General features: G+C 42.2%; 2 protein-coding genes across 6 annotated transcripts in view; one reads left to right on the top strand and one right to left on the bottom strand.

Annotated features, from left to right (window-relative positions):
• The window catches only part of LOC108245475 (kinesin-like protein KIF13B), a 51,264-nt gene extending 33,104 nt beyond the window's left edge, over positions 1–18,160 (bottom strand). For 4 of the 5 annotated variants that reach the window (XM_017432409.3, XM_017432414.3, XM_017432415.3 and 1 more), the window contains exons 1-16: positions 18,019–18,160; positions 17,835–17,901; positions 17,524–17,606; positions 14,841–14,934; positions 9,318–9,330; positions 9,138–9,198; positions 8,693–8,785; positions 5,937–6,117; positions 5,711–5,798; positions 5,475–5,609; positions 4,012–4,124; positions 3,765–3,876; positions 2,377–2,589; positions 2,182–2,292; positions 1,189–1,323; positions 955–1,085 (exon numbers count right to left, since the gene is read on the bottom strand). In XM_017432409.3, the coding sequence (XP_017287898.1) occupies positions 955–1,085; positions 1,189–1,323; positions 2,182–2,292; positions 2,377–2,589; positions 3,765–3,876; positions 4,012–4,124; positions 5,475–5,609; positions 5,711–5,798; positions 5,937–6,117; positions 8,693–8,785; positions 9,138–9,198; positions 9,318–9,330; positions 14,841–14,934; positions 17,524–17,593 (1,550 nt within the window). In that variant the 5' untranslated portion in view covers positions 17,594–17,606; positions 17,835–17,901; positions 18,019–18,160. The remainder of the gene's footprint in view (positions 1–954; positions 1,086–1,188; positions 1,324–2,181; positions 2,293–2,376; positions 2,590–3,764; positions 3,877–4,011; positions 4,125–5,474; positions 5,610–5,710; positions 5,799–5,936; positions 6,118–8,692; positions 8,786–9,137; positions 9,199–9,317; positions 9,331–14,840; positions 14,935–17,523; positions 17,607–17,834; positions 17,902–18,018) is intronic. The other variant, XM_017432412.3, reaches the window with a different exon arrangement.
• Positions 18,161–18,463: 303 nt separating this feature from the next.
• The window catches only part of elp3 (elongator acetyltransferase complex subunit 3), a 46,549-nt gene continuing 45,303 nt past the window's right edge, over positions 18,464–19,709 (top strand). Inside the window, exons 1-2 of the mRNA XM_017432375.3 lie at positions 18,464–18,628; positions 19,103–19,202. Of these exons, the coding sequence (XP_017287864.1) occupies positions 18,607–18,628; positions 19,103–19,202 (122 nt within the window). The 5' untranslated portion in view covers positions 18,464–18,606. The remainder of the gene's footprint in view (positions 18,629–19,102; positions 19,203–19,709) is intronic.

Below are 19,709 nucleotides of genomic sequence, written 5' to 3'. Positions count from 1 at the left end.
GATGAATTTGAGATTTTCATTTGTTGTCATTTGTAATCATCAAAATTAAACGAAATAAACATTTGAAATATATGAGTTTGTATGTAATGTATGAATATAATATACAAGTTTCACTTTTTAAATGGAATTACTGAAATCAGTCTACTTTTTCATGATATTCTAATTTTATGACCAGCACCTGTATTTTGCTAACAGAGAGGGTTGACTCCAACAATTGATGCAAAAGTTAAAAAAAAAAAAAGAACTCGCGCAGCAAGAAGCTTTTGGAGTACGTGTTGTGAATGACTCTCAGCTACTACCACACCAAATATTAGCTCGCTATCTGTAAAATTTACCTATTTATACTCATTTCTGTGTTTTCTAAGGTCAGTTGGATTGGTTCCAAAAGTTAATGAGTTATAGAGACACATCCAATAATTATTTCCTGCCAGTTTGATTAAAATCCATCATGTGGTTCTCTCTTTTTGTACAGTGCCCTGAGACGACTTTTGTTGTGACTTGGTGCTATATAAATAAACTGAATTGATTTAAGATATTTTGCTGACAGACAGAGTAAATAGTAAACAGTCCAAATAGTTAATGGCAAAATCTCTGGAGATCTTCCACAACCTGTTAGCGCTCAGAATATGTCGGGGATCAGTCTCAGCTACTTCCACACCAAATTTAGGTCAATGTCTGTATTGTAGTTGACTGAGTTGTAGCCATTTTTGTGTTTTTGAAGATTGCATGGCTGTGGCAGCAATCTTAAATCAGGTCGATTCCATTTCTCCACTTTCTGCAAGGTTCAATAAAATCCTTCCAGTGGGTCATAAGTTATTTTGCAAACAGAGAGACATACAAACACAAACACTGTTGATAAAAAAATAAATAAAAAAATACACGTAAAACCTGATAAGACAAGTCCATGAAGCTGTTGGATGTGAGCAAAGGCCACATTGCTGCTAGCCTACATACCGAGCGCCGCGGTGAGGCGTGAGCATCACGCCGCTGCTCTCGGTGATGTCGATGACGCAGTGCTCAGCTTGGATGGCCATCCCACACAGCTGGATGTCCTGTGAATCAGCTGAGCCCACACGGGTGTGCTCCTGGACACAGAGAAGCAGATGCTCACATGAACACAGCTTGTTCTGCGTCTCAGCCTTCACTGAGCAGCAGGCAGCACCTGTCCTGTGCGTTTGTGTCTCGTACTTTGAGGTAGTAGACCAGCAGCTCGTTGAGGGCGGGGTCAGCGTTGAGGTTGACAAGGAAACATTTATCATCCACCACTCTGATGCCGGATGACTGGAGGGAGATCCCCAGGCTCTCCAGCTGCTTCTGACGCTCCTGCAGGAACAACATCCATGTGATATCTAACTCCAACAGATGACCCTCTCTTTAAGATGACTGATGAAAACATTGTGTGGCTGAACAGAGAAAGAGCCAATGATACTTGGAATCAATTCTGAACGGAAAAGGTTCCATGTTTGTAGCTGACTAAAAGGGTCATTTCAGTCTTTAAAGGGCTACTTTAAACAATTTGAAGTGGGGTTCTGTGTAAACGCTATTACCAATTAATATCTTACCTGTTGTAGTTGGAGCTTTGAATGATTTGACTTTAGAGAAACAGTTTATTTCTGACAGGATTGATGAGCTAACGGCTAGTCTAAAAGTGTTCAAGACCAAAGTGGATCATTGCTGGCTAAAAACAAGCCCAATCTTAAAAACGTCACAGCAGTTCATGAGAACACTGTTTCATTATCATTTACGCCACCATCAGTTTGACATTACACGGTTATTTACATGGAGTTCTGTGGTTATTTGCAAGTGCAAACAGCAGCAGCTGGTTGTTGAAATCTGATAACGTTTCTACTGAAATAGCCATGTAATGTCAAACTGATGGCAACGTAAAGAATTAAATAAAAGCGGCTATGAAGTTTTTGGAGATGGGTGATGTTTTAGGACGGGAGCGATTTACATTGGTCTCGGCTGTTTTCAGACTAGCCATAAGCTTGTCAGTCCACTCAGAATTAAACTATTTCTCTTAAATGAAGCTGTTCAAAAGCTATCAATAAGTAAGATATTGTTTCTTCTAAACTTTTACACACAACAGCACCATAAAATGTCTGTAATATTCATTCAAATGATGCAAAGTCCTTCAGTTTATAGAAGGAAACTGTGTGTGTGTGTGTGTGGGTGTGTTACTTGTGCGACAGCCTCTGTCTTGTGGAGCTTCTCCTCCCAGGTGACGGTCATCTCCTGGATAAGTTTCTCAGACTCCTCCAGACGCTCCTTCAGTTCTGGGGCTTTCATAGACTAAAACACAGAGCTCCTGTCAGACATTTTGCTTCATCACCGTGAGATCGACAAACGCTCACCGAATCACAAAACAATCTGCACCTCCGCCTCTGTGAGCTGCTCCTTCAGTTTCTCCACCTCCTCCCGGAGCTCGCGGATGATCCTGGCGTTGGGGTCTTCGTTCACCACGGCGTGGTTGACGATGTTCTTGGCCCTGTCAGCGTAACGCAGAGTGGACAGTGTCTCGTCGTAGTTGTCTGCCGCCGGGCTGATGGTGGCGACCATGGCGGTCCGACTGTTCCCTCCAAGGCTGTCCTGGGGGGTCAAATCCAAAACTCAGAGAGTACATGTGAAGGACATCATGGAGAAACACCTAAAAATAAGTAAGAGTTAAGTTTAAAGGGGAAATGAAATAAAATACAAAAAAAGAAGGAGTTTTAATGTTTTTCTTTAAGTTAATCAGAAAACACTCCAGTGGTCCGATTCTCTGGTTTAAAAGCTTAATGACTTGTTTTTAGAGTTTTTGAGTCAAAATCCCAGAGTGGGCTGATTGTGTGGGCAGAGTTACCTCTTTGGCTGGTGACATACAAGGAGGCGGGGCCAACTGTGACAGACCGCTGAGGGTTGTTCATCAGTAAAAATGGAAGCAGAAGAAGAAGCAAGTTTTGTTAACAAGAGAACCGGTTTGAGTCCAGCATGATGACAACCGCCAGCCCCACATTTCACAAGGGGAACCCCCAAACTTCACAGTGAAGGAGTTTCCCATCCAGACAGGGACAGGCGGTGGTTCTTCTACTGAAGGTTTATATTTCAGGTGGTCCTCTTCAAAACAATAACTCCACAGTCAGTCACCAGACTTTGGGTTGTAATTTTTACCAGCAGCTAAACTAACAACATCCATCAAACATTCTTGTCCTTCAGGAAGCTGAAGAATGACTCAGCTGTTGGAGTTTTGGGTCAGTTTACACAATTAATTACAACAAACTGAACCAGTTCACCCACACACTATCTGTATTTACTATTTACTGCCTTGTTTTCACACCTGGGAATGTGACATATCCTGAATTTGTGTGAATTTTTTAAAATGCCAGACCAAAAACCAGCAAGTTCTATGACTTTCTTTCAATTTGTTTGCTTTCAAAACACTTTTCATTTCCCCTTTAAACTAACAACAGCTGAATAAAATGAAGCATTAATGGTGAAGAGGTGAAGTTTGGAAAATGAAGCTACATTTAGAATGATATATATGCAGTGAAGATAAGAGACTAATTAAAAATACAAAGCAGGAAAGAAAAAAGGAGCCTTCTTCAAACTGAACCAAAAACCCACCAGAAAATTAATTACATCAAGACTTAAAAGTAAAGTTTCTTTCGATAAAAAAAGTAAATTGTGCTCATCTTCTGCTGCGTATTACAGACGCTCTGCAGTGTAAATGAACCTGTCCTGTTTATCTGCTGTAGAATCTGCATGGAGCTCTGTCCTCGCCGTACCTTCAGCAGCCAGGTGAGCACAGAGTCTCTGTAGGGAACAAACTTGCTCTTGTTCTGTCCTGCTCCCTGATCAGCCAAGGCCGAGATAACTAAACCCAGAGTGCTGAGAGACCTGCAGGGAGGGGCAGATTTCAGTGAGCCGAGAGGAGCCACGACGGCCCGAAGAGCTCAGCTCGAAAAGGCTGCAGAGTCAAAAAAAAAGTTGAGAGCCAGCTCTATGTTCTGGTTTCAGTTTCTGCTGCCTCACTTGTTGATGTTGCTGCCTTCTTTCAGCCGTTCCCCCGCCGCCCCGGTCTTTGCAGCCCGCTCACTTCCAGCGAGATCCACCAGGCTCAGCTTGCTCACCTTCTCTCCACTTGTCTGCAGAAAACCCACAAGCGCACGCAGTCAGCACGGTGAAGTTCCTCCTGCTATGAGCTGTCGTGACTCTGCAGAATTAACCTTAAGAGAGTTGTCACTTTGCAAGAAAGGACCGTAGAATAATATATATTAATTAGGGCTATAACGGTACATGTATTTGTGCCAAATCAATATGGAGGGTACATGAAAGCACAACACATACATCAGTCACAGGTGGTCATGGCTCCTGTCTAGGAGCATGTACCGACTTTAATGAACTGCATTTTGCTGACTGCCATGATAGAAACCATCAAACAAAGCATGGCTGGTTTAAATTTATACACAGGAGTTTAAAGACCTGCCTGTTTATTTCAGATCAGCTGGGCGGGAAAACTCCAAGGCCACAACGATCACAGACGACTCCAGCAGAGGGAGACGAAAAAATCGCCAGTATGGCAAGCTGTTGTCTCATGTAACCGGCCAGTATGAAAAGTAAGGAGTAGGGCAAGCCATTTGTATGTTTATTCAATATCCCTGCTATCAAGCATCACTGTTTCACAGTAGCACTCTGCTAGCTGAGAAGCTCAGTTTGAGTGTTTTTCATTTTATTTGTTTAATATTTTCACAGATGTTATTTAATTCTGTGTTGCTTTTTATTTTGCATCAAGTCTAAATCAAATTACTACCCTAGAGCCTCCCCTCTAACAAGGGCGGTTTGATTTTCTGTCTTGGCTTCTGAAAGAGTTATCGTCTGCTTTAAAACAAAAAACATAAAACAAAACACCAGCGTTTAGCGTTTGATTCTTTCTCTTGTCACACCGCACCGAACCGTGACCTGAGTGTGCCGTTACACCCCTAGTAGTACGAACTGTGAACGCTCAGATCACATCTGGCATACTTGCCAACCGTCCCGCATTGGGCGGGACAGTCCCGCATTCAGCCCCTTGTCAGTCCCTTGTCCCGCATCACCCTGTGCGGGACAGCCAAAAGTCCCGCATTTGGCCCTCACACGCCACACTTTGTATTTCTCACACAAAAAAAACACACGCACACGGACTTTTTGTCACTTTAACGCTATATTTAGCGAGTTTTCAGATCCCTCTAGCATTTTTTTAAAGTGACTAGCGACAAATCTAGTGACTTTGGCGGCTAAATGTAAGAAAGCACTCATTCTGCAGCGTGCTGTAAGCCCCGCCCACTTCCCGCCCCCTCGAGCACGTGCAGGAGCGCGATTGTTTTCGTGTGAGTCGTGTTGTCATCTGATGACAGAGAGCTAAAGATGGAGACATTCACGCTATGTTGTCCCACATTGACATTCCCAAATGTTGGCATGTATGCATCAGGAGAGGAAGGAAACACAAGCAAACTGACCCCAGACTTCACGTCCATGAGTGTGTGCGTGAGGATGATGTTGAACACAGCGTGGGACCTGCTGCTCTCCTCGTTCATGTTGGTGGCTGCCACTGTGCGCGATTTATTTCCTTCGGACATTAGAGACTCGATGTCCTGTTGGAAACATCCATCCCAGAAATATGACACGTTTCCTCTTTGTAACTCAGTTTAAAAATAAATAAATCAATCTTATAAAAACATTATGTTTGTGTTACCTCGTAGCTGGTCACGGCCAGGCGGGACAGACCGTCAACATAAGGTCCTAAAACATTGTGTTCTCTCACCCTTAGAGCCTGTCGGCTGCTACAGAGAGAGAGAAAGGGGGAAATTCTTTATATGAACATAGGTAAAGCCTGACTGATGAATTATATGTTCTTCAAATCAAAACAGTTTGTTTGTGGCTCCGTGCTGGAGAAGAAGCCAGACTGAACACGGCCTCACCCTTTGGGGTCGAGCAGGTCTCGGACTTTCTCGTTATAAATCTCCATGTAGGAGACCTCCACGGTGAAGGTCTCGGCCTCGCGGGCCTCCTGCACGGTTCTGTTGAACAGGGAGCTGCAGAGACGCGGGATCAGACCGGGCTGCTCCGCCGAGCCCATCATGGTGTACGACTTCCCCGAACCTGGAGACACAAGGTTTACAAACCAGCGTGTCACGCAGGGGAACAGGCCAGGTGGAACGAGACAAATACGGACCTTTTTATTATGTTTTAGCAGATTTAAATCAAACAACATACATGGAAAGAAAAAGAATAAAATAACAATTTATGTCTGAAGAGTGTATGAACCAAAAACAGGTGGATAAAAACGTGAGATCACACAAATAAGTGGCACAAAATAAAGCTCAACTTTTACAAAATGGTATTTGAAATTTTTTTGTTTTTTAACTGGAACTGGTGTGTAAACGAGAGAAAGCCTGTTTAGGAGGAACTGATACAAATGTTACTTTCAAATGTTCAGGATTTACACTTTTAAACACAATTAAAGGCCTAGAAATCTTTGACAGAAAGAATACCACCTGCTGCCTTTATTGTCAGAGTTTGGAAATAAAATTATCTTATGATGAGAAATGTCAGACTTACAGCCTATTGGTTAAACTTTATAGATAATATACTAGATTTTGCACGATGTAGTACTTGGAGTGTGTTGGGAATGACTTTAAGCTACTATCACGCTAAGTTATGGCCATTTTTATGTTGGCTAGGGTCGAGTAACTGTGGCTTAAATTTGGTTGACTCCAAAGGTTAACGAGCTGTTGATGTAAATCTAATGATGACTTTCGTTAAAATCTGTCCAGTGGTTCAGGACATGTTTTGCTAAGACAAATAAGAACGTTTCCACCTGTTTGCTTCAGACAGCCGGCAATAAAACAAAAACAGAAACGAGGAAAATTACCTTGAATAGTTGTTAAGGGCTGCATCTCCTGCAGTCCGAAAGTATCAAACAGGCGCTGAATGGCCAAGGTATCATTCTGCTGCTTCTAATCATCTATACCAGGGGTGTCAAACCCAGTGATGCAAGGAGGCCAAAATTAAAAATTTGGTCCTAGCCAAGGGCCAATCACGATCAACATTTATTAAAAATTACATAAATTAACCTTGGGTTTAGATGTATTATGTCAAATCATTCATATAGAAATATCAATTACCTTTTCCCAGGTAATTGATACTTCTATATGAATGATTTGACATAATACATCTAAACCCAAGGTTAATTTATGTAATTTTTAATAAATGTTGATGGCTTTTAAAAAAAGCCATCAACAAAAACCTGATCATACAGAAATTAAAACTATATATTGTTGGCTTCTAAGTCACTGTTGAGAGAAAACTTCACTAATTAGGCTCAGTTTTTTTAAGCAAAATAAGAATCAGAGACTTGATCTGTCCCAGACTGGAGGGCCGGACCTGATGAAATCCAAATGTTATCTTGGGGGCCTGATGAAATGTTACGGAGAGCCGGAACTGGCCCACGGGCCTTGAGTTTGACACGTGTGATCTATACTGTGAACAAACCTAGAAAGTGGAGCTATAATGGGTGTAGCAGAAAGTGGGGCTTTCACCTCTTTAGGAAATGGACCAGCAGATATTCAAATGTCATGTTATCAGTGTCAGAGCTCAAACAAGCAGAGCGACATCTCTTGTATCAAAGGCAGTTTAATTTCAGGCTCCTTTCTACACACCTGCTTAATGTCAGACTGTGGGTTTTAGAAACTCTCAGAAAGTTACCTCGGATGTACATCTACAGCTGTTGGAGTCTACACGATTCAGAATGGCCACCACAACTTATCAGCCTTATCAAACGCACGAATGGTCATAACTGAGTCAATATTACAGCTATTGAGCTAAGATTTGGTGTGGTAGTAGCTGAGAATTATCCCCAACACATACTGTGAGTGCTAACAGATCATAAAAGTCGTTGCAATATTACATGAGATTGTGCATAACATTTATAAGATTTGATCAAAACAGCCATAATCATTTATCAATATAAGATGATCTTAGTTTTTAAACTCTGGCACTAAAGAAATGCCAGGCCTTTAATTCTGCTGTCTAATACAGGGGTGGGCAACCCTGGTCCTCGAAGGCCACCATCCTGCATGTTTTACTTGTTTCTCTGCTCCAACACGCCTGATTTGAATCAATGGGTGATTAACAGGCTGCTGCAGAACATGAAGAGGTGATTTAACCACTGAATCAGGTGTGTTGGAGCAGGGAAACAAGGAAACCATGGCACTCGAGGACCAGGGTTGCGTACTCCTGGTCTAATATGACCCCAGGGTGCACTAAAAGCGCTACAGGAAGCTGTTGATGCTGCCGTTTGTGTTTGTGAATACCCACACATATCCATGCAAGTAAATAATTAATAAATAACAAATAATAATTCTAAATAATTAATTATGTAATGCAAAACTGGAAGTGCTGTAAGTCTATGACATACAATTAGCATGAGCAGTCATAAAGTCTTTGAGATTAGAGCTGTTTTAGGACTGCAACAACCCACACTGAGCTTATCTGCACTCGGACTAGCCATTAGCTCATCAGTCCAGTCAGAAATGAACTATTTCACCAAACTGAACTTTTAGTGCTGTCTGCAGGATCGTGTGCAAATAACACCTGCACTATACATTATGTCTGTAAGTGTAGGGAAAGGGGCAAACAACCGAGGCTTTGAATGAGACCACAGGTGCGATGTTACCTGTCTGCCCGTAAGCAAAGATGCAGGCATTGTAGCCCATGAAGGCGTTGTTCAGCAGACTCTCTCCGAGGCACTGGAACACCACATCCTGACCTGCACAAACACCACCAGTCACACACAAGCCGCCCCAACAACGCATCACTTCAGGGACGAAAGTTTTACTGTGAATAAATGTTTCTGATTCTCTGGGAAGGTGACAGGAGGAACAGTCCTTCTTTTTAAAATGCACAGAACTAAATTGGGGATAAAGAGTGTGCAACTCTGTAAGCTGCCACCTCAGCAGCCCCCCTCCATGAGCTCCATAAATAGCTCCAAATAACAGGAAACATTTAGTCAGGAGATAAGATGAAGAAATGACTCATCAACCAGTTGGAGTTAAAAACGGACTCCGCCGAGTCACAAAGAGCAGTGAAAACACACCGGGACGCAGTGAAAATGTACCGACCTGCAAACTTGTCCTTCTGGGATTCGTCCATGGACCAGAAACAGTGATCGTAGGCAAAAGCCTGAGGGAAACATCAAACATTTCATCTGAGTTTAACAGGAAAACACAAAACCAGAACACCAATTTCACCAGACAAACACACTCCATTTGAGTCTAAGTCAACGTTGTTTTAATATTTACCTTTGGTTGGTTCCTGGGATGAGAAAAAGACAAAGACAAATAAAAACAAGTATAATTTCTATTATTAAATTAAAACAGTTTAAACCCACTTAAAACAGGACTGATGAGCTAACGGCTAGTCTGATCGCTGTCGTCTTAAAACAACCCCAGTCTCAAAAAGGTCACAGTGGTTCAAGCAAAGGTTATTTCATTAACCATCACACTGCAGGTAACTTCACACTGCATGATTACTCTGGCTGAAATCCCATGCCTGTTGGAAGTGACCCAGGCAGGACTGGAAATGATACAGCTAGCTGCTGCCGCCACTTACTGTGTCTGCACTTTAAAATATCCACAAAAAAATCTATGAAAAGGCTAAATTATGGCTGCGTAAAGGTTTTTTTAAAACAGCGTTCGCTTGAATCGTTACAAAGTGTTTAATATTTTGAGTTGCTTAAACTAAGCAGGAATCCACCTCAGTGTTAAACCTGTCCAGACTAGCCTTTAGCTCATCGAGCCGGTCAGAATTAAATGATTTCTCCAAACTGAGGTTGTTCAAAAAGCTATCTGCATCAGGTAAGATAGTAATTGTTCATAACAATTAATATCTTCTAAATATCTTTTAATTTGCTGCAAAAGCAGTTTACAGCCAAAGAACATATTTCTAAATACAATTTAATTTTCATAATCATTGAATCATCGCTGCCACCGTGGGATATTTTCATATACTGATACAAACGCCACCAAGCTGCAACCTTTCTACAAAGTTGTCCAGTAAAAAATATCCTTAGTAAGAAAAAGTTTTTATGAAACCTGAACCGAGCCTAACCCACATGGAGAAGAAAAGCGATTTAAGCTCAATGTTGGCAGATCACAGAGCTGGAACAACAGCCAACGAGCTTTCAGCACAGAAAAAGGTAGAGTTTATAAATGAGTGGTGTGAGTCCAGCTGAGGGTCAGAGGAATCAAAACGAGGCACTTAAAGAGTAGAATCTGTTAAGGTTATTAATCTGCTGAATGTGTTTTTAAATAACATGGGTGTGAGTAAGAACCTTGCGGCCGACCTGAGTCCCTGAAACGCAGACGCTCGCAAAATCTGTGCACTTTTTACCCGATCACTTCGAAACCGTCGCTGTGTTCACCCCAACCAGAGTGGCATCATGTGCGTCAGTCACCATACACGTCACAGCATTCCAGCAAGTTAACGACAAATTTAATTATCGAACACGCTCCACTCTCCGGAGGATACTCCCTCCGACCAGAGCTGCGTTTCTGCTAACGGATTAAAAACCGACATGCAAGAGAGGAGGTTCAGTTTCACACAAGCTGCTTAAAAACGAGCTCATATCGGTCTTTCAGCGGGAATGTTACAACGTCCCTACAGGAAGTGCCCAACGCTGCACCACCAGTGCTACAGCAACCTGCAAATAACACATAATGAGAAACTGAGGGCGGTGTAAAGGTCTATGAAACAGCGTTAGCACGAACCACTGTGACATTTTTGTCATCAGACTTGTTTAAAGATCCAAACAATCTAATTCGGTCTTGGCCCCACTCAGACTAGCCAGTAACTCATCAGTCCTGTTGAACTTAAACACTGTTCAGTTGTTCATAGAGAAATCAGCAACAAGTATGAATATTGCCAGCACCAAAAGGTGGGCAATAATGTGTCAGGTAATTATGAAAATATCTCATGAACCAATTTATGGATGTTAATGAAACTCTCAGGCAGTATTCAGTAGATGTGCGTCTACAACTGAATCACTTTTGGAATCAACCCAATTCAAGATGGCCGCCACAACCAACTAACTGTAGTCGACGCAAAAATGGCTTTAACTTAGACAACGTTACAAATACTGAGATAAAATTTAGCGTGGTAGTGGCTGAGGGTCATCCCCAACATAGAATCCAAGTGCTAACAGATCATGAAAGACATTATGTGAAATCCCTCTTAACTTTTTTATTTTTATTCTTATTTTTTTATGCATTCTTTCAAGGAATGCTAGGTCTTTGGTTGCTCAGTTGCACAGAGCCCCGCTTTAAACTGGACGGAATATTCCTTTAAAGGGTGAACTGAAGCACAAAGAAAGTATAAAAGTGAATATGAGTTTGATGCAAACTGTACTTAAGTATAAATACAAGTAAATAAAATGACACAATGACATGGCAGTATTTTTAAACATCTTTAAAAAGACGTGTTTACATGTAAGAAAACTGTTTGTTTAAAGGGTTGGCTTAAGAAAATGCACCAGAGTCGAGGTAAACAAAGAAAATAAACCATTTAACAAGTATAATCTCCTGAGAAGTCTCATTTGAAATGAATTAAGACACACAACTAAAAAAAAACATTGCCTTCACTCAAGCAGAAAGATCAATCTGGAGTTTTAGAAAGGCAGTAAATTTACTCTGAGCCACACAAACGGGGGAGCTGTAAAGAAACAAAGCCTTCCTGTGTGAGAACGGGTCGTTCTGTGAAAGAGCAACATTAAAGTCCTGTCCTCTCCTGGGCTGCAGAGGACATTCCTGAAATAAGTGGCAGAGCTTTGGATCACCAAGGAATCATTTCAGGAGGAGGAGGAGGAGGAGGAAGGCAGGTCACCAAGTCTCTGACCAGCAGCTTACAGGCCTGCACAGCTAAACTATATGAGTTTACATTTATAAAGCTAGACTTATTCAAACTCTGGTGTTTTAATCAAGCATCATACAGAAATGTTCTGTTTAAAGCAGCCTTTAAATCCTGCTGACTGTTGGTGTTCTTTAAATTATGAAAAGCAGTAAAGGGGTTTCATTAATCTCCCCTGTCTGAGGAGCCTGACAGCCTCTGCTGTTATTCCTGTTTGCAGCTACTGGGTGGCGAGGGGTGCTGTAACATATTAACACCCCCGAGGGGAACGCGGCACTGCACTTAAACCTTGCAGGCAAAGAGCTGACCAAGCACAGACATTTCACAAGTCGCTGTTTCCTGAGTTCGCCGACAAAGTTCAACCCAGACTTTCAACACTGACACAAATCAAACACGTGCTTCTAGCTAAAAAGATAAGATTACTGGTTGGTATATATCAGGTTCTCTCTTTCAGTTTTGCTTTTGTTTGACCTTTGTGTTGTCCTGGAGCAGTGAAAGCATCTGACTGTGTTGCACCGAGCCAGTAGAACCTGTTGACGTCCATCCCCCAAAGGGGAAACATACCTCTGCTGAAGCATGTCGAGGCAGGCAACACGCGCACAAATACATTAATGGGAAAAAAAAGGAGAAGGACGGTTATGAAATGCGAGGCTCTTATCGTCCTACAAAGACGGGGATTCACGCCCTGAGGCACGTTTATGGAGCGGGGGGAAATCTGAGCACGCACCCAAACCCTCAGGGAGCATCTACCTGCGCCGCAACAAAGCTTTGATATCAGCAAATACGAGCAAACAGACAGCACATGCTGAGCTGCGTGCTCTCGGGGGAGCACATTTTGAGCAAAATCCTGCATAAGACCCCTAAATCCCCACAGTGTCTTTATGTTTCTGCTTCTTTAAAGCGTGCCTGTGTACCTGAGCAGGACTGAGCAGGAACAGACACACCTTCGGTAAAGAAAAACTAGGCGGGGGGTGGGGGGGTGGAGGAGGAAGAGGTGTGCAGGATGGGGCGGGGTGAAGATCTGAATGTCTTCGCAGGCGCTAATCAGAGAGGCCTCTGCTGTAATTAAGCTCACATTTACAGCATTTAAGAAACCGAAAACAGTGAACCTGTTTGAGTTCAAAACCCCCGAACACACAGAATCTAAGACTTGGGCAAATACTGTAAATGGTGTTAGTACGGGCAGATTCTGGAGGAGCAGTGACGCTTTTGTCCCGGTCATGGACCAGTGGACCACATCTTCATCGTTGTAGTGTTGCCAAGAGGGTCGTGGAAGTTTGAGTCCAGTCTACATGTGTTTTGTGGATCTGGAGAAGGCTTAAGCCGTGTTCCCTGAGGTCTTCTGTAGGGGGTGCTGTGAGGATATGGATATGTCAGGATTGCTTTTAAGAGTGACCTGGTCCCCTGCATAACCAAAGAGATATCTGTGTCCACACTCTTGGCAGGAAGTCACGCTTGTTCCAAGTGCAGAGTGGACTTTGCCAAGGCTGCTTCTGGTCTCTGATTCTGTTTGTGGTGCTCATGAACAGGAGCTCAAGGCACAGCCGTGGAGAGGAGGGTGTCTGGTTTGGGAACCTCAGGGTCTCATTTCTACGTTTTGCAGCACGCACTTGGGCGGTTCGAAGCAGAGTGTGACGCACCCTCAATGAGAGTCAGTTGCTATAGTTCTAAGTGGGAAGAAGGTGGAATGTTCCTTTTTGGTCAGCCATGAGTCTTTGCCTCAAGAGGAGGAGGTCAAGTATCTGGGAGTCACGTTCATGAGTGATATTAGGACACAGCGGGAGATGGTCATGAAGAAGAAGGAGCTGATCCAAAAGGGAAAGCTTTTAATTCACCGATCCATCTATGTTCCAACCCTCACCTGTGGTCATGAGGTGTGGATCATGATAAAAAAAACGAGATCCTGGACACAAATGGCTGTAATGAGTTTCCTCTGTAGAGTGTCTGGGCTCAGCCTTAAAATTATATATTTTAATTTTAAAATGTGTGCTCCTCCACATCTAAAGAAGTCAGCTGAGATGGTTCGGGCATCCGATTAGGAAGCCTCCTGGACGCTTCCCTCTGGATGTTTTCCAGGTATGTCCCACTGAACAAATGTGCTCAAATACTGTGCTCAGAACTGACATAGCTTTTAGTTTAAAACATATATATGAAAGACTTTTCTTGCATTATTTTTTTGACCGTTAAAGCTGAGAATTCTGTATTGAAATGGCTGTATTTGTACACATAATATGACAGAATAATGGAAGCTGATTCACCTCCAAAATGTTAAAACATTTTATCACCAGCCACACCTGTAAACTGTAAGTTGTAAAAGAAAAAGAAAAAAGGCATAAACATTTACAAACAAAAGGTTTTGCCCTTACCTAGTAACACATACGTCCAAATACTCTTCATTGATTTCAGTTCATCACTTTATTACTATCCTACCGGGCAAGCTCACCATAAAACAATAGGTTTTAAGACCAACACCTCATTATGGAACTGGGTTCTGGACTTCTTAACTAACCACATACAGACTGTGAGCCTTGGGGAGAACCAGCCTTTGTCTCTGACCATCAGCATCGGTGTCCCACAAGGCTGTGTCCTCAGTCCACCGCCCTACACACGACTCCCCCTCCTATCAGCCTAATTACATCTTCAAATTTACAAATGACAGCAGAACTAAGTCTGACCATGGAGGAATTGTTCTGGAATATCCGCACAGCATTTGCCATCAGAAAAGCCCAGCACCCCACCTTCGTAATTCATGTTTAGGTTTTGATTATGTATGTTGGAAGTGAATAAATGAACTGGATGGCTGAAAACTAACTGCAGATTGGAATGAAGTTGTGTGATTCAAATCAGCTATGAGGAGAAATTAAAACCAACTTCGAGATAACAAAGACTTTATAAACTATTAGCATTTTGCAGCAGCTTACCTTGGGTCTCCTTTGTTCAGATGACTGATGGCTGGATACAGAATTGTCTGGTTCCCCTCCATCTCCACCACACATTTTGTTTTTAACTCTTTTTCTGGATTAAAGAGGAAATGTAAAGATTTATTATGAAAACATGTTTCAACCAGTGACAAAAAAAAAGTACAGAAATTTACAAAACGTCTCAGACAATCTCAGTGTGCTGTGTAAACAGGTTAAATCACACCCTTGACATTCTGTCCATTATCTGGACCTTTGCAGGACCTTTAACTGTTTGTCCTTAAACCAGTGGAGTGTTGTTTCAGCAGAGTGTTTAGAGTCATTGTCCTGCTGGAAGGTGAACCTCTGTCCCAGCCTCAAATCTCTGGAAGACTCCAACAGGATTTCCTTCAAGAATTTCTCTGTATTTCGCTCATTCAGCTTTCCTTCAATTCTGACTATTTTCTTAGTCCCTGTTGGTGTCAGGATTTGGTTTTGTTGTGTTTCCTTTTGTATTTAGTGTTTTGGTTTGGGTTTATTGTCTTCATGTTTTTGTCTTGTCTCTGTGCCTCTGTCATCATTCACTGCTCCTCCGTCTACCTCTTGTTTGCCTGTCACGACCCAGCTACACCTGTTCCTAGTTTTGTAATCATATCACCTGTGCCCACTTCACCTAATTACCTCCTGTGCTTAAAACCTGGTCATGTCCTCCACTTGTCACTGGTTCGTTGTCGCTTCATGCGCCGTCTGGTTTTCTCATCTTGCCTCTCGTGTTTGGTTTGGATTTTGTTATGTTTGGTTTTGCTGCCAAGTCAGCCTTTGTTTTGTTCTTTTATTCTTAAAAAATTAGTTTTCCTTTAAGTTCTTGTCATGAGCCTGCACTCTGGGTTCGCCTCCTTCTCCACCACCCCTGACAGTTGGTGAAAAATGTCCCCATATCCTGATGGTGCCACCACCATACTTCACTGTGGGGTGGTGTTCTAAGCATGATGAGAGATAGTAGGTTTGCACTAAACATGGCATTGGCCCTGATAGATAAAACGTTCAATTTTAGTCCCATCAGCATCCTTCTGTTCTACGGTTTATGAGATATTTTGCTAACACTATATACAAACACACATACCAACCCACACTAGAACAGGTATATATACTGAGATATTTGACATCTAAATAAATCTATCTGTGGTCAATCCAACTAATTATGTGGCTTCTGAAGGTAATGGTTCCGGCTTCAAATTAAAGGGGGTGAATACATTTGCACGCACCACTTTCCCGTTTTATTTTCTTTTTAATTATTTAAAACAAGTTTTTGTGTCATTAAACATAATTAAACGGAAATCCATTTGAATTCCAGGTCGTAAAGTCACATGATACAAAGAAAACCGAGACGAGTGAAGACTTTTCGCCACCCGCTGATGTTCTCTGCGCGCTCACTGACAGGTGAGATTCACGCCGACTCCTCGTGATTACAACACAAACGTGGAAGCAGGAAGTCGTTTGAGCTCGGATGATTCATCCAGGACTCGCCTGTTCAAACTCTACAGCGAGTCTACTACACCCTGAGCCGAGGAACAGAGTCACACCTGCTCTTCCTCATTCCTGCCTCTCACCAGAAGACTTCTAGCAGGCGGACACAAGCGCTCCAACACTTCCTGTGGTTGAAGAATTTGGGTCACATGAAACATTTCGCCGCTTCACCTTTGCACTGTTCCACACTGCAATGCTTAATGGCGCTGTTGTTCTGCAGCTGACACTTCAGCCCGGCTCACTTATTTATCCTTACTGCATTTTTCTGTTTTCAACTCCACACTACTCATAACTGACCTCTAAAAACAACAACAACAAAAAAAGCAAAGAAGATAACCTGGAGATGGAAAAAAACTCCCATTTAAAACAGAAATATGTGTTCAAACTTCACATAATAATATCTGGGACATTTCTAAAGACATTTAGGTTGATATTCCAAACTATCAGAATGTCAGTTTCATATAAAATCCAACTTTTTGCCTCCCGGTTAAACTTTGATACTTCTCGTGTGTTGTAAGTCTAAGCTACAGCGCTCCAAAGAGGGTTGAGGTTTTCTCTCTTTTGTTTCTTTTTTTCTAAAAGCCCCATTGTTGTAAATGTGGTGACTTACAATGTACTTTAACCAAAAGTCCTAGCGCTCTATTCTCAGTCGGGACAATACGGTGCACAATACACCAGTCAGAAACCAGAAACCAGACATGTCAGACGTGTCTAGAGGTGGCGCATAGACAACGTCTTCACGAAGGGGGTCGCTTGAGACCTTGACCTTTGACCCCGTGACCTTGAAATCAATAGGGATCATCCTCGACCCACGAGGTGTCCAGCTGTGGGGTGCGACATTCCTACGCTACACGGTCGCAGAGTTAGAGCTCGGACAAAGAAAGAGCGCCACAACATAACGCAATCTGTTGTGGGACAGGTGTATGAATAATTGCTTTATTTTGTTTTTTCAAAAGCTGCAGGAGAGTGGACTCGTAACAGAAACAGAAGAATGAAGGCCACATATTCCTGGTATTTTCCCTCTTTAGTAATAATTAAAAAAATCAAACTCTATTGTTGATCTGGTGCCTCACAGCGGGCGTGTGGACTTGCAGAAAAAGCCACACAGAGCCACTTGTGAACACATCAGTAAAGTTCTTAACACATGTAAACAGAGTATTTGGGGTGTTTATAAACTCACCTCTCCTGTTCATAGGTCGGACCCTCACGGCCACCTTCACATTAGAGTTATTGAGGCTGTTTTCATCCATGGTGCCTCCTGAGCTGCGGACAAACAAACACCATGTATGTAAACAGCACTCAGTCACATACATCCTATTTTCTTCAATTATACTCAAACATGTTGCATAACTTTACCTGCAGCAGAAGTCTGTACAAACTTTATACAGTATTTATCAGTTCCACCACCTTATGACAGCTTCATGAATAGATAATAAGCTTCAAAGTGTGAGAGAAATGTTGTAAAAAAATAAAAAAAAGCAGCGAACTAACCGTGTGGACGAGCCCGGGCTCGCCTCTCTCTCTGTCCGTCACCTTCAGGAACAGCTAGCCGGCGACGCTAAAAGCAGCAAAAACACACACGGCGGGTCAGAAATGTCCACAGAGACCTTGACCCCCCCTGGAAACGGTTCGGAGTGGGGAAACACTGAGTCTAAATACAGCCTGAGACACTTACAGCCGTGTACAGAGGACTCCTTGAGCTCCTCCACCTGTTGCATTTCCTGAAACTTCCCGCAGAGATCAGTCAAGCCATGACAACTCGCAGCTAAAGGGATTTGCTGTAAGATTTAGTCAGTGAGCTTCCAGCCGCTCCACACACACACACACATACGCACGCACGCCCACACAAACACGCGCGCGCACACAAACTCAGTGAGTAGCTGGTTTAAGAGGGGAATCAGCGCCATCGTGTGGATCAACGTGCAATTACAACATTCTGCTGTTTCACGTCCAAAAACCTTAAGAATAATTTAATCAAACGACAGCGTTAAAGCTCATTTTACTATCGGGATTAGGCTAAAACCAAAGTACTGTTGAGCTCGTGATGATAAGAAAACATGTTGATGAACTAAAGTTTGGTTGGAGAGCTGGTGTGTTTACGTCGTTGTACGACAGTTTGCGGCGCTGTACGGCAGAAGCCGGATTTGGTCGAAACGTGCAGTTGTTTACTTTTTGCTCCAGTGTCTTTGGAGTTCACAGTCTCATGTGGACGCTTAAACAGTCGCCCAGTCGTTTGAACTTTGGCTAAGTGACCGTAAAAGAAATGGGGAAACCAAAGAAAAAGAGTGAGTGTGTGTCGAACTGTTTAACACATTAGAAATGAGGTTTTGCGGAGCAGGAAGTAACTTGCTGGCTAATGCTAACCACTAGCGTGTATTGACAATCAATGTTAAAAAATTTTCATAGAGGACTTGATTCATTTTTGTCACATAGAAACGGGATGTCAATTTTTTGCTGTTCAGTCATTTTACTATTAACTACAACCTGGCCAGAGCGTGGAGTAGATGTGCTCTGACATTTAGCAGCACGTCTTTTGCTTGTCAGTATTACCCCACAATTTTTCATTGTATGCACTTTTAATATACTGTCGCCATCCTTTGTTGAAGCTTTTCCTTAATTCTGAAATTTTGCATATCTAACTTTTGACCTTTGACTTTTTTGCACAGTTATTTTTTCTCTGCTGCTGTGACAAAAAAAATCCCATATCTATCTGTCTGACTGACTGTCCGACTGACTGACTGATTCTTGCTGATTGACAGGTGACCTCAGCCGAGCTGAGCTGATGATGATGACCATCGCAGATGTTATCAAGCAGCTGGTTGAAGCCCATGAACAGGGCAAAGACATCAACCTCAACAAGTAAGACGTCTTCAGCAAAAAGGCACACATTTTTGTCATCGCAGGACATTTGGCTTCCATCACACCTGTTGTTTTATGCATTGACTTTTGCAAGCATTTGCATTTTGAGATTAGATGTAGTTTTCCAATTCATCAAAAGGTTCTCAGTGTATAATTAAGTGTATAGAACAATAATACAAAGATTGTCTGAAACTAGATTCTTAAAACTCTTAAACACACTTTCAATTTTTTTTTCTCAAATGTCTTTTTATTGATTTTTCATAATATAATGACAAGCATAGTACAACATATAACCATAAAATGTCAACAAATTTAGCCTATGAACAAATCCCCAGACAGCAGACACATCCATACAGAACTGAACTAATGTGAAATAAGTAAAAAAAAAAGGGATGCAAACACACACACACACACACACACACACACACACATATATATATATATATATATATATATATATATATATATATATATATATATATATATATATATATATATATATATACA

This window comes from Kryptolebias marmoratus, linkage group LG19, assembly GCF_001649575.2.
Source record: "Kryptolebias marmoratus isolate JLee-2015 linkage group LG19, ASM164957v2, whole genome shotgun sequence".
Lineage (NCBI taxonomy): Eukaryota > Metazoa > Chordata > Actinopteri > Cyprinodontiformes > Rivulidae > Kryptolebias > Kryptolebias marmoratus.
This window is presented reverse-complemented; position numbering and strand designations above follow the sequence as displayed.